The sequence below is a fragment of the Ammospiza caudacuta genome, chromosome 10, assembly GCF_027887145.1.
Source record: "Ammospiza caudacuta isolate bAmmCau1 chromosome 10, bAmmCau1.pri, whole genome shotgun sequence".
NCBI lineage: Eukaryota > Metazoa > Chordata > Aves > Passeriformes > Passerellidae > Ammospiza > Ammospiza caudacuta.
The window spans coordinates 5,343,740-5,355,640 of record NC_080602.1 but is presented as its reverse complement, the minus strand read 5'-3'; the positions used below and the strand labels follow the sequence as shown (position 1 = coordinate 5,355,640).

At 55.5% G+C, this 11,901-nt stretch overlaps 1 protein-coding gene across 1 annotated transcript; it reads left to right on the top strand.

Moving 5' to 3' along the window:
* The first annotated feature begins 3,106 nt into the window (after nt 1-3,106).
* LOC131562146 (serine/threonine-protein kinase pim-1-like) lies at nt 3,107-6,802 on the top strand. The gene is made up of 6 exons (XM_058811715.1): nt 3,107-3,168; nt 4,948-5,182; nt 5,296-5,346; nt 5,551-5,917; nt 6,277-6,453; nt 6,696-6,802. Exons 1-6 carry the CDS (start codon nt 3,107-3,109, stop codon nt 6,800-6,802), a joined length of 999 nt encoding a protein of 332 aa, XP_058667698.1.
* Nucleotides 6,803-11,901: the final 5,099 nt, after the last annotated feature.

Genomic DNA, 11,901 nt, shown 5'->3' with positions numbered 1-11,901 from the left:
GGGGGATTCTGTTTGATAATAAACTGTTGGGGGTTTTCCACTTTCATCTATCAGTAATAATTTCCCATTGCTGGAAAGGGATTGCAGGAACACTTTAGAGGAGACGACTTCTTGCACAATATCCTGTTTGAAGTTGTCTGAAACTGTGTGAGACAGATGGCTTCACACAGGAGCATCCCCAAGGCTGCTGAGGGGAAGGCACAGAGGAAGACAAACCCAGTATTTCTGAGGGAACTCCTTGACACCAAACCAACCTGAGTTGTCAAACAGCAGACCTGATGTTTCGAGACATGGGCCACAGGGGAAACCTTTCAGTGTGTTTGGTCCAGGCTGGGCTATGCTTGAGGCAAAGGTGTGTCAGTGTGTTGGATAATACTCTTTTCTTGACCTAGAGATGGGGCAACTGAGAGGTGTTTTAAAAACTTTTATTCCATTTTCAGTGTCATGAGAAGGGTGAGACAATACAGATGTTATAATTCACGCCATCACAATCAGAAGCCAACTACTTCCTAAATATTTTACATTATAAGTGTTTCTTGGTCTTTCAGCCTTTTGCCATGCCATGTTGTAGATGCGTTAAAGCCAATTATTTAAAAATACCCCTTGTGGGTCCCACTACAATGCATCTTTCATAGCTCTGTTTTTCCAAAGTCTTATTTGCAAGGCCATCTTTAGAAATATTTTTCTAGCTCCATTACTCTATCAACAATATCTGTCCTATTCCATGGAAAATTTTAAGTTAGCATTCCTTGTCTCAAGATTTATATACAGATTCATATTTTGTGGGCCTTCTATTAGGCTCTAAAAACTTTCTACAAACCCATTTCCCACATCAGTGGACTTGGCTCCTTCTCTCCTCATTGTGCCTGGCAAGCACAGGAGCCCAGAGCTCCTGCAGAACCCATCACAGCACTCAGTGGGAGCAAACTTGTGTCCAGTCCTCACCCGGAGCTGCAGTGCCCAGCATTCCACCACTCTGGAATGAGGAACTGTTCCTGCTCTTTCAGAAGGAGCTAAGGAGCTTTGGCCTTCAGATCAATTGTCTGCAGGCTCCTGCAGTGCCTGGTGCTGCTCCCTTGCCAGCGGCACCCCAGGCCAGGGGGGCACATCTGGGCTGCTGTGTCTGGCTCTGGGGCTCCCTGTTCTGGGCAGTGAGGAGGAGCTGCAGAGGCTCTGCAGGACTGACAGGATGGGCTTTGGGGCTGGCAGGAGAAGCTGAGGGACCTGGGCTGCTGGAGCTTCTGAACAGGAGGCCCAGGGCTCCTCCTGCAACTGCTCCAAGGGTGGTTTCAGAGAATCTCAGAATCAGCAAGGGTGGAACAGGCCATGGAGATCATCAAGTCCAACCTGTGCCCTGACACTGCCTTGTCTCCTCTGGGCCTCCTCTCCTCCAGGATAAACAACCCCAGCAGCTCCCTCAGCCGCTCCTCACAGCTCTTGTGCTCCAGATCCCCCCCCCCACCCCCCCGCCTTGTTGCCCTTCTCTGGACACGCTCCAGCCCCTCCATGTCCTTCCAAAATTGGGGGGTCCAGAAATGCAAACAGCACTCGAGGTGCTGCCCAAGCAGTGCTGAGCACAGGGGAAGAATCCCAGCCCTGCTCCTGCTGGCCACACCATTCCTGATCCAGGCCAGGAGCCATTGGCCTCCTTGGCCACCTGGGCACACTGCTGGCTCATGTCCAGCCTGCTGTCCATCAGTGCCCCCAGGTCCCTTTCTGCCTGGCTGCTCTCCAGCCCTTCTGGCGCCTTGTTGAGGGAGGGAGGCAGGGAGGGAACGGATCCAGATCCAATCCTTCCTGAAATGTGGTGTTTGCTGGCACTGCCAGTTCCCAGATTTTGATATTTCTCTATTCTGACAGAGCCCAAGTCCAGCAATTTGCTGGCAAAGAAAGTCAAAACCAAGCAAAGACCTGGTACCTACAGCAACCCGATCTTGGGTTTGCTGACACCCCCAGTACCCAGATCGGGAATGTTTCAGATGCCTGCACAGCACAATTCCAGCAGTTTGCTGGCACAGAAAATTAGCATCTGGGAATTTCTCAGTGCCAGCAAAACCTAAATGCAGCAATTTTCTGGCAAAGAAAGCCAGAACCCAGCAGCTTCCCAGTGCTGCCACCAGCACCACCCAGGTCTGGTGTTTGCTGTGCAAGTGCCCAGATCTGGAAATTTCCCTGTCCTGGCACAGCCCAAGTCCAGCAATTTGCTGGCACAGAAAGCCAAAATCCGGCAATCTCCTGATGCCAATACAGGCACCCAGACCTGGTGTTTGCTGCCACTGCCAGTGCTCAGATCTGGATATTTCCCTGTTCTGGCAGAGCCAAGTCCAGCAATTTTCTGGTAAAGAAAGCCACAATCTGGCAATTCCCTGCTACCGTCATTGGCAATGCCAAGATCTGGTGGTTGCTGGCACCACCAGTGCCCAGATGCGGGAATTTCCCAGTGCCAACACAGCCCAAGTCTTGTAATTTTCTGGCAAAGAAAGCCAAAACCAAGCAAATACCTGGTACCTACAGCAACTCAATCTTGTGTTTGCTGACACCACAAGTGCCCAGATCCAGAATTTTTCAGGTTCCTGCACAGCATAATTCCAGCAATATGCTGGCACTGAAAGTTCACATTTCACAATTTCCTGGTGCTGGCACATTCCCCACCCAGATCTGGTGTGTGCTGGCACTGCCAGTGCCCACATCTGGCAATTTCCCGGTGCTGGCACTACCCATGTCCAGAATTCGCTGGCAAAGAAAGCTAAAACCTGTCAATTTCCCCTTGCCAGCACTGCCCAATCTGGAGTTTGCTGGCCGCAGGATCCCAGGAAAGAAGGAAGGAAAGAAAAGAGGAAGGCATCCAGATCCAGTCCTTCCTGGAGCCTGGAGCCTGAAATGGGCTGTTTGCTGGCACTGCCAGTGCCCAGATCTGGAAATTTCCCTATTCTGGCACAGCCCAAGTGCAGCAATTTGCTGGCACAGAAATCCAAAACCTGTGGCAGCTTCCTCTTACTGGCTCTGGCACCGCCCCCACATCTTGTGTGTCATGTAACCAGAACGCAGATTTGGAAATTTCTCAGGGCCAGCAGAGCCCAAATCTGGCAGATTTCTGTCGCTGGCAATGACGCCACCCACATCTGGTGTTGGCTGGCAGCGCCAGCGCCCAGATCTGAAAACTTCCTGGTGCTGGCACAGCCCAAGTCCATGGATTAGCTGGCACAGAAGGCCAAAATTTGTAACTCTGCAGGTTCTGGCTCCAGCACCATCCAGCTCTGGTGTTTGCTGGGACCGCCAGTGCCCAGATTTGGAAATTTCCTGATACCTTCACAGCCCAGGTCTAGCTAGCAATTTGGTTTTAGCTAGCTTAGGAAGAGAAGTTCCTCTTTCTGTGGAGGAACTGTGACTTTCCTTTTTCTTGGAACTGTTTACACCTGCTCTGGACTGAAAACCCAGACAAACACCGGCAGCAGCAGCTCACACCTGTGGCCCCCCGAGCTCTGGGACGCTGCATTCCAGCACCAGAGGGACTTAGAAGAGACCAAGGCAGCCAACTACAACCCACAAAAAGGACTTCCTGAATTTGCCATCTCTTCACTACTGTGAGAAGTTTGATTTAATATTATTCATTTTTCATGCTTGTGAATACTTCACTTGTGAAATAAACTTGGGTTTTTTCACTTTTCTCAAGGGAAGTCTTTTCCTGAACTATTAGGAGTAGGGGCTGCTCGAACTTGCTTTCTAGACAGACCCATTTTGGAGCTTTCCTCCCAAAATTTGCCCCAAACCAGCACAAACAGTCACAATGAAAATTTCACCAGTGGCATCATTTCCTGGTGGCAAATCTTGTGACAGAAGCTTGACCTTGTTCTCCATGAGAGATTCTTGGGAAGAGCAGACAGGAGAAGATTCCTGGAAAACAGAAACAGCTTTCCAGAAGTGAAATGAAAATGAAAGAAACAATCCAAGGTGTTTTCCTCTATTTATTTCTATGCTCCCCTTTTCCATGTTGCACTGCTTCTCCATCCCAGTAATTCCAGATGCACCTCACCTCTAAGATTGGTGACTTAGTGATTTTTAGACACTCTAAAATACCATGAGCCACACAGAGTTTTCCTTCCCCTGTTTTTACTGGAAAGCAACACTAGATATGTAAGTGCAGTGCTGGGCTCAGGTAGGAATCCTACCCCAAGGGAAGTGTCCCGACAGTGTTTGATCCTCAGCAAGGACAATGCCCAGCAGCGAGCGAGGGGATCACTGTGCCAGCGTGCAGGAGTCAGGGCTCTGCATTTGGGCTCAAGGCTGCAAAGTTCCCGTGTTTGGGCAGACGGAGGGGCTGTCCCCGGGGCGCGCGGGGCTCGAACGTGGGGCTCGTGGGGCGAGCGGGGAACGGACACGGGGACGAACGGCCCCGGTGCTTCAGTTGCAGCGGCGGCAGCGGCGGCAGCGGCGGCAGCAGCAGCGGCAGCAGCAGCGGCGAGAGCACCAAAACAGATACTTCTGAACAGTCTTTCTCCTTTACTTTCTCTTTGTCTCTTTATTTCTCTTTCTCTCCCTTTCCCGCTGTCGGGCACCCTTCTCTCAGTGTCCGTTTCCCAGCGTCCCTCTCCTCTCCCCGCCTCCCTCTCCCCTGCAGGGCAGGGCCATGCCCCCGGCCCGCCCCCGGCCCCGGGCGGGGCTGCCCCGTGCCCGGCCCCGGCCGTCCCGCCGCGGTCTCGCCTCCGCCCGGCTCTGGCCGTACTGGCGGTGGCGCTGCTGGGCGGGCATCAGTGCCTGGTGCGGGGGCGGCATCGCCGCCCTTCGGCTCCGCCTGGCCCGAGCCCGGACCCGGACCCAACGCAGGGTCCGGTCCCGACCCCGGTCCCGGCCCCGGCTTCTCCCGGGGCCCGCGGAGCACACACGCGGCGCGGCCGCTCCCTCCGCCTCCGCTGCGGCTTCCCCGGCCCGAGCTCCGCCGCTCGGCAGCGCGGCCGCCGGCCCCAAGCCACCAGGGCCTGGGGCGGGTGGGGATGCCGGGCCCGGGGCGGGTGAGGGGCGCTCGGGGGCCGTTGCTGGACCCGGGCCGAGCTCTGAAAGCCGCGTCCCGCCCGCAGGGACGGCGCAGGAGGCCCTGCAGGAGCGGTACCGGCTGGGATCGCTGCTGGGGCGCGGCGGCTTCGGCAGCGTCTTTGCGGCCACGCGGCTCTCGGACGGCGCCCCGGTGAGCGGCTGGGCCGGCGGCGGACGCAGGCAGAGGGGAGGGAGGAGGAGGAGGAGGATGCGTCTGGGCATGACGGGCGGCGAGCTCAGCCCGCTGCTCTCCCTCGCTCGCAGGTGGCCATCAAACGCGTGCCGAGGGATCGCATCCGGCACTGGGGCGAGCTGGTGAGTGAGCGGAGCCAGCGGCAGCAGCCGGGCCGTGCCGGGCGAGGAGGAGCCGGGGCCCGGCGCGGTGGGAGCCGCCGTGAGCCCTGCGGGGAGAGCGGGCGTGGGTTGAGCGGGGCATGCAGAGCATCCCGGGCTGGCTGAGGGCTCCCAGAGCCCCGGCACGGCCTCGGCCCCACTGACGGCGTCGTGCTCCTCCCGCAGCCCGACGGCACCAGCGCACCCCTGGAGATCGTGCTGCTGGCCAAGGTGTCCGGTCGCTGTGGCGGTGTCATTCAGCTCCTGGAGTGGCTTGAGCTCCCCGACAGCTTCCTGCTGGTGCTGGAGCGTCCGGAGCGGTGCCAGGAGCTCTCGGGTTTCCTGGCGGAGCGGGGGTTCCTGCCGGAGGAGGAGGCGCGGGAGCTGTTCCGCCAGGTGCTGGAGGCCGTGCGGCACTGCACCAGCTGCGGGGTCCTGCACCGGGACATCAAGCCCGAGAATGTCCTGCTCGACCTGGCCAGCGGGCAGCTGAAACTGATCGACTTTGGCTGTGGCGCCTTCCTCCAAGACACAGCCTACACGCAGTTTGCAGGTGAGCCCTCGCAGGGTGTGCTCCTGGGCATCTCGTGGCCCAGCCTGGGTGCAGCACTGGGATGGGATTGATGCTAAGGCCGAGTTGTTCTGGGTGGGAGGGAGAGTGGGTTTTCTCCACTACTGGGTGGGTTTTTCCTTTGTGTGTCATGGTTGGGCCTTCCTTGTGTTTCTTCTGCCCTCTTCCAAGACCAGTGGCTTCTTTTCCATCCCCAAGTTTGTGCACAAGTCCCAAGTGCTGGTGAGAGGGCAGCGCTCACCCCGTGTGCCTCTGGGGCGGCCCCCACAGGCCCAGGGATGCTGGGGCCGGGCTCTGGGAGCAGCAGCAGCCCCCTGCTGAGCTGTGTCTGTGTTCCACAGGAACCCTGTCCTACAGCCCACCAGAGTGGATCCAGCACCAACGCTACCATGGCGAGGCAGCCACGATCTGGTCCCTGGGCCTCCTGCTGTGCCACCTGGTCATGGGGAAGCACCCATTCAGGAGGGGCCAGGAGATCATCCGGGGGCGAATCTTGTTCCCACGATGGCTCTCTCAAGGTGGATCCTCATCTCTGGGCACGGGGGGAATACCAGTGCTGGGAGACAGCAGCGGGCTCATGGGCAAACCACTCTGGCAGCTGCTGAGGAGGTTGCACATGTCCTGCTCTCCTGCTGTCCTCCAAACAGAGCATCCACGGGGAAGTTTAGGCCCAGCTCTGGGCACACCCAGCATGACCTGGGCATGGGAACAGGAGGGCAACTTCTCCAACTGACTGGTGATTTCTGGTTTCTCTCCCCAGCGTGCCAAGATGTCATTAAGAGGTGTTTGTCCATGCAACCCTCGGACAGGCCATCCTTAGAAGATCTTTTCTGTCATCCTTGGGTGAAGGGTGTTCCTCTGCCCTAGAAGACTGAAGAGATCCACGTGCACAGTTGGATCCAGGGGCCTGGCAGGTACCAGCTCCACACATCTCTTGGCAATCAGTGGCAAAGCAAACCAGGCTGGTTTTGTCCTGCCTGTAGCTCTGAGCAGGGGTCAGCAGAAGGGAACATGCAGCTCTTGGGCTGGAGCTGAGCTGGAGACCCGGTGTGACAAGCACTGGTGGCCACCATCCCCCTGGTTTTGTTTGTATGGTTCATGGATGGCTGGGGCCCTGGGCAGAGCCCTGACAGCCTGGTCTGACCCCAGGGAAGGAGAAGGAGCCCCTGGAGAAGCTGTTCCAAATGGGGCTGGTGCTGGAGACACCAAGGACAACCTCAAAGATGACAATCTCTTCCTTGGCCTGGCCAGCTGAAGATGATGGACTTGGATTCTGGCACCTTCTTCAAAGCCAGGCTCCAGGTCCAATTTGCAGGTGAGTCTATAGGCAGGGGGTTGCTCCCGGATCTGGGCATGGCACAGCTGGGCACCAAAGGTTCCCCCTTTGCTGGGGCAGATACAATGAATTCTTCAGTCAGCTGCCCAGCTGCTTTTTGGCTCTGGGCAGCTGCTGAGGGCTGGATGTGCCGTGGCTGGCTGCAGGCTGGGCACATGTGCTGCCCTCCTGCTCTGCTGCCAAAGGCAGCAGGGATGGGCAGCTCTGGGCACTGCCAGCATGGCCTGGGCACCGCAGGCCTTGGCACAAGGGCACAGGAGCCCTCAGCTGACGGGCGGTTTCTGCTTTCTCTCCTTGCAGCCGGGCTCTGCGGCTGCTGAGGCTGCTCTGGGCTCTGCCAGGGCTCAGCTGGGCTCAGCCCTGGGCCCAGCTGGGCTGGCTCTGCCCTCACATTGCTCTGACAGCTCTGCATCAGACGAGCCCGTTGCGAGCACAGCGCCTGAGCTTTCTGCTTTGGCAGGTGAGTGAGACTCTGCTGCAGGCCCAGAGATTGCAGCTGGGGACACACATCCAACTGGCAAGGACCCAAACTCTCCACAGTAGCAGCTGAACACCTGGATCTGCACAGGGTGTTTTGTCTGTCCCATTCTTCCTTCTTTATTGGCTGGAATTGTGCAATTGCACTTTCTTCCTCCTCTGGCAGTGCCACGAGTGGGCCAAAGCTGGCGAGTGGGCCGTGCTCCTGAGGCAGTGCAGTCTGGAGCTGGTGGATGGAGAATTGCCCTTCTGCACTTCCACACCAGAGCAAAAAGCTGTCAGAGGGACTTTGTGACTCTAAGAAATCCCTGAAAGTTTCAATGGGAATGTTCCGCTCATTCCCAGGCTGAGAAGGAAGGTCGTCTTGTAAAGGATTTGGGCTTTGAAAGAGTTTCCATTCCCAGTCCTGCTTGGAGCTGGAAGGGCACAAAGCAACTTCCTCTTGCCTCGACCACAATTTAAAATAACAATATTGGAAACAATCCCCAAAAACTTTTTAAAAAGACTGCTGAGGTCAGTAAGATGGATCCATGCCATCAGCACATTTACAAAGTAAATAACTTTTCTTTTCAAAAGATAAGTTGCCTCTTAATTCAAAGTTAGAGATGACTTTTCACTGCACACTTGGGGTTTTTTCACACTTTCACATTTTATATAGTTTTTGATTACTTTTTCCTTTTTTTTTCCTTTCAATAGAAAACATGTCCTATAAAAGGAATGTCCTTTGCTCTTGGTTCCCATGTGGAGCAGCTCCCTTCCTGCTGGCTGAGCTGCTCAGGCAGAGCCCAGCAGCTCCTGGCCCTGCAGGGCTGAGGCTTTTCCCCGTTGCTGGGCACAGACTGATGGAGCAGCACTGCTGAGCACGGGCACACAGAGGGACCAGCAGCAGCTGCCTTTGGCCACCTGGGGCTCCAAGGCCCAAACTCTGAGCAGCCAGGGCTGGAAGAGACTGGCAGCATCTGATCCCTGACTCTGGGCAGACAGGGCTGCACAAATGACCCCACAGCAGCAGCAGCAGCAGCAGCACATGGAGCTGACTTTGAGCACAGCCCCTGCCCCTCTTCCCTCCCGTGTGCAGCGGTGTCACAGCAGCCTGAGGCACCTGGGAGCCCCCAGGGCCAGCAGGGACTGGAGATGGCAGCCCTGGGCTCCTGGAGGCTGTGCAAGGAACGGAGCTGGGCACTCCCTGTCCATGGGGAGCTTCCAGATGGAAAAGGCTGCTGTGCCCAGGCAGCTGCAAGGGCACAGAAAGGAGGCTCTGGAGCACTGGATCTGTGCCAGTGCCACAGTCCTGGGCAGCAGCCAGCGAGCCCTGGGGGAACAGAGGGCACAGCAAGAGGGACAGAACCAGGCAAGGGCAGAGACTGGAGAGAGCCAGGCCTGGGAGCAGGAACAGCTGCTCCATTGCACTCTTGGAGAAAGCTCTTGGCTGGTTCAAAGCGCTGAAAAGTGTGAAGGGCAGAGGAGGAGGCCACAGCAAACAAGCTCCTGTTTGCACAGCCTCCCCTCTCCGTGTCCCAGAAGGAATTGCATGGACTGTGTTCTTCTCTCCGAGCCGTCTTGTTCAGCATGAGCAGCTCAGCACCAGGAGCTGAAGGAGCTGAAGCCTCAGGCCACAGGAGCTGGGCAAAAGGGAACTTTTGGAGCAAAGGAATGCTGCTAAAATAGCCCCAGCTGAATGCAGCGGATATAATCATGGAATCACAGAATCCTTTCTGTTGGAAAAGCCCTCTGAGCTCACCCAGTACAGCCGGTCACCCAGCAGTGCCAAGCCCAGCACTAAACCACGTCCCTGAAGTGCCAAGGCCTGGACACCAGCCCTGAGTGAGGCCTGGACAGCAGGCCCTGAGCCAAAGGTGGCCTCTGGATGAACCTTCCAAGCAAAGGTTATCTTTGTATCTGCTCCCTGATGAAATATGCATGGTCATTAACACTGTGATAGATGTAGCCACTCCTTAGTGAAACATGTATTGACCTTTGTGTATTTAGAAGCCAGACAAGGCCATGAAATCTGACATCTGGCCTTGTTTGGGGCTGTATGGTCAAAGTCAGCTCCCTTGGTTCCTCCTTGAGCCCTGGCCAGGCTTTGGGAGGGACCCAAGAGGAGGATGAAAGCAGATGTTGCCACACTAGCAGTGCTGTCAGTTTGTTCATTCAGCACTGTCAGAGCTGGGCCCTCTCCCAGCGGGGTTGGAGCCTCACCTGGGGCTGGAGGCACCTGCAGGAATTCCCAGTGCCCAGGAGTGGCTCTGCAGCCCTTGGCTGTGACAGCTTCCCCAGCTGCTGTGTGGGTCTGGGGGATGGTAAAGGCTGAGGGTAAATGCTGCTGGATCTTTGTTAATCACTGCAGGCAATCTTTGGTGGGGATGGTTGGGTGCATTGCTGAGCTGCTCCTTTTGTGATTCTTTGCTGCTCTGAGCTGCAGGAAATGACACTGATTCCTTCAGCTGGAGTCTGTATCTCTGGTGCTGACCCTGCCCACTGGTAAAACAAAACTGGCACAGTCTGGCCAGATGCCAACAAAATGTCATTTGTTCAATGTAAATGTGAGGAATCAGTCCCATCAGAAATTGCCAGCTGGGAAGCCCTTCCCTGGAGTTCCCTGGCTCTGGAGTGGGCTGAGGTCGGAGCCCCTTGTGAGCAGTGGGGCAGTCGGGTAAAAGAAGCTGCACCCCTGGATGGCTTCAAGTGCATCCAAAAATTGCAAATGGAAAAGGAAAACACCTTGTGGGTTTGGGCAGACAAAGATGAATTTGTTGAGAGTACATAGGAAACAGCACTTTCAGAAGGAACAATGATTATTGGAATGCTCCCACATGGAGCAACAGAAGGTTTTAATCTTGAGCTAATATGCATTTGTACAAGTGAAATATTGATATAATAAATATCTATATACATATTTATAGTATATAAAGACATATATATATATATATTAATATATTCACATATATATGTGGGTATATATGTGTATACACATATGTGTAAAAAATATGTATATATTTTTTATATTGTTTAACACATCCTGCCAGACCCTGTTTGCTCTAAGGGCCCCTGTGGAAAATGCTCTGATCCACGGGGCTCCGTGTGAAGGCTGCTGTGACACTGAGGGACTTGCACAGCAATTCCATCCAGGAGCCTGGGTGCCCCTCAGGGACTGGGACCCAGCCCCTTCCAGCCAGAGGGGAAAGGGCCCCCCAAGCCTTGTTAGCCACAGACAGCATGGGAAAGCTGAACAGCAAAGGACCTGGGGGCATTATTCTGGAATTAAAAAGGTGCCAGCTCCATGGACAACAGAATTCTTGTTCCTAACTCGAATGAGATTGAGAAAAAATAATGAAGAACGGTGTCACTAAAGTACTACTGATGTCTGTAAGGTGTACCTTGATAGTCAGCCAGAATCTTTGTCTGCCACAAATACCTCTGGTGTTTCACCAAGGGATTGGTCATCAAAATGTAATGATGGGTTATGATGGATTGTTGAGCTTCTTTTGTAATTCTTTGCTAATGATGATGTGCTTTGCTGAGCTTATCCTTTTGTAAATCTCTGCAGCTGTGCATGATATAAATGACACAATTCCTTAACTTGGTGTCTGTGTCTTTGGTAGTGACCCTGCCCACTGGTGAAACAGGGCCCCCTTTTGCCTAAGTGTTACCTGGGAAGGCAAAAGCCCTCCCTCCAAAATTCCCCCCTTCCTCCCTGTTCCCCCCTTCATACCCTGAGCATGATGTGCTCTGGTCTGGGGTATGCCGGGGGTCAGTTTGGGTCCCCTGTCCTGGCTGTGTCCCCTGCCCAGCTCCCCCGCAGCCCCAGCCCCTCCCCTGCGTGGCTGGACGAGGGGCAGGACAGGCCTTGGCTGTGCTGCAGCTCAGCAAGAACAAAACCATCTCTGCGTGCTCAGCGCTGTGCTCAGCACCCGGCCCAGCAGTGTCTCAGTGCCAGGGGCTGTGCCCTCAGTCCCTGCCGGGGGTTTCCATGGCAACTGCCAGGCCAGGTGACCCAGGTGTCCCCCCAGTGCCGGTTGCCATGGAAACAGTGCCCAGCCCTGCCCCTTTCTGTCTGGCTGACCTGGCCTTTGGCCCTGGCAGTGCCGGTGGCTGCTGGTTCCTGGTGCCAGAGCGGCCAGCGCGGCACAGGGCAGGTGGCCATGGCACA

Coding starts and splice junctions, on each gene's coding strand:
- LOC131562146 (XM_058811715.1), top strand. CDS start 3,107: ATGACGCCACCCACATCTGGTGTTGGCTGGCAGCGCCAGCGCCCAGAT. Junction 5,347..5,550: donor TCCGGCACTGGGGCGAGCTG/GTGAGTGAGCGG, acceptor CTCCTCCCGCAG/CCCGACGGCACCAGCGCACC. Junction 5,918..6,276: donor AGCCTACACGCAGTTTGCAG/GTGAGCCCTCGC, acceptor TGTGTTCCACAG/GAACCCTGTCCTACAGCCCA.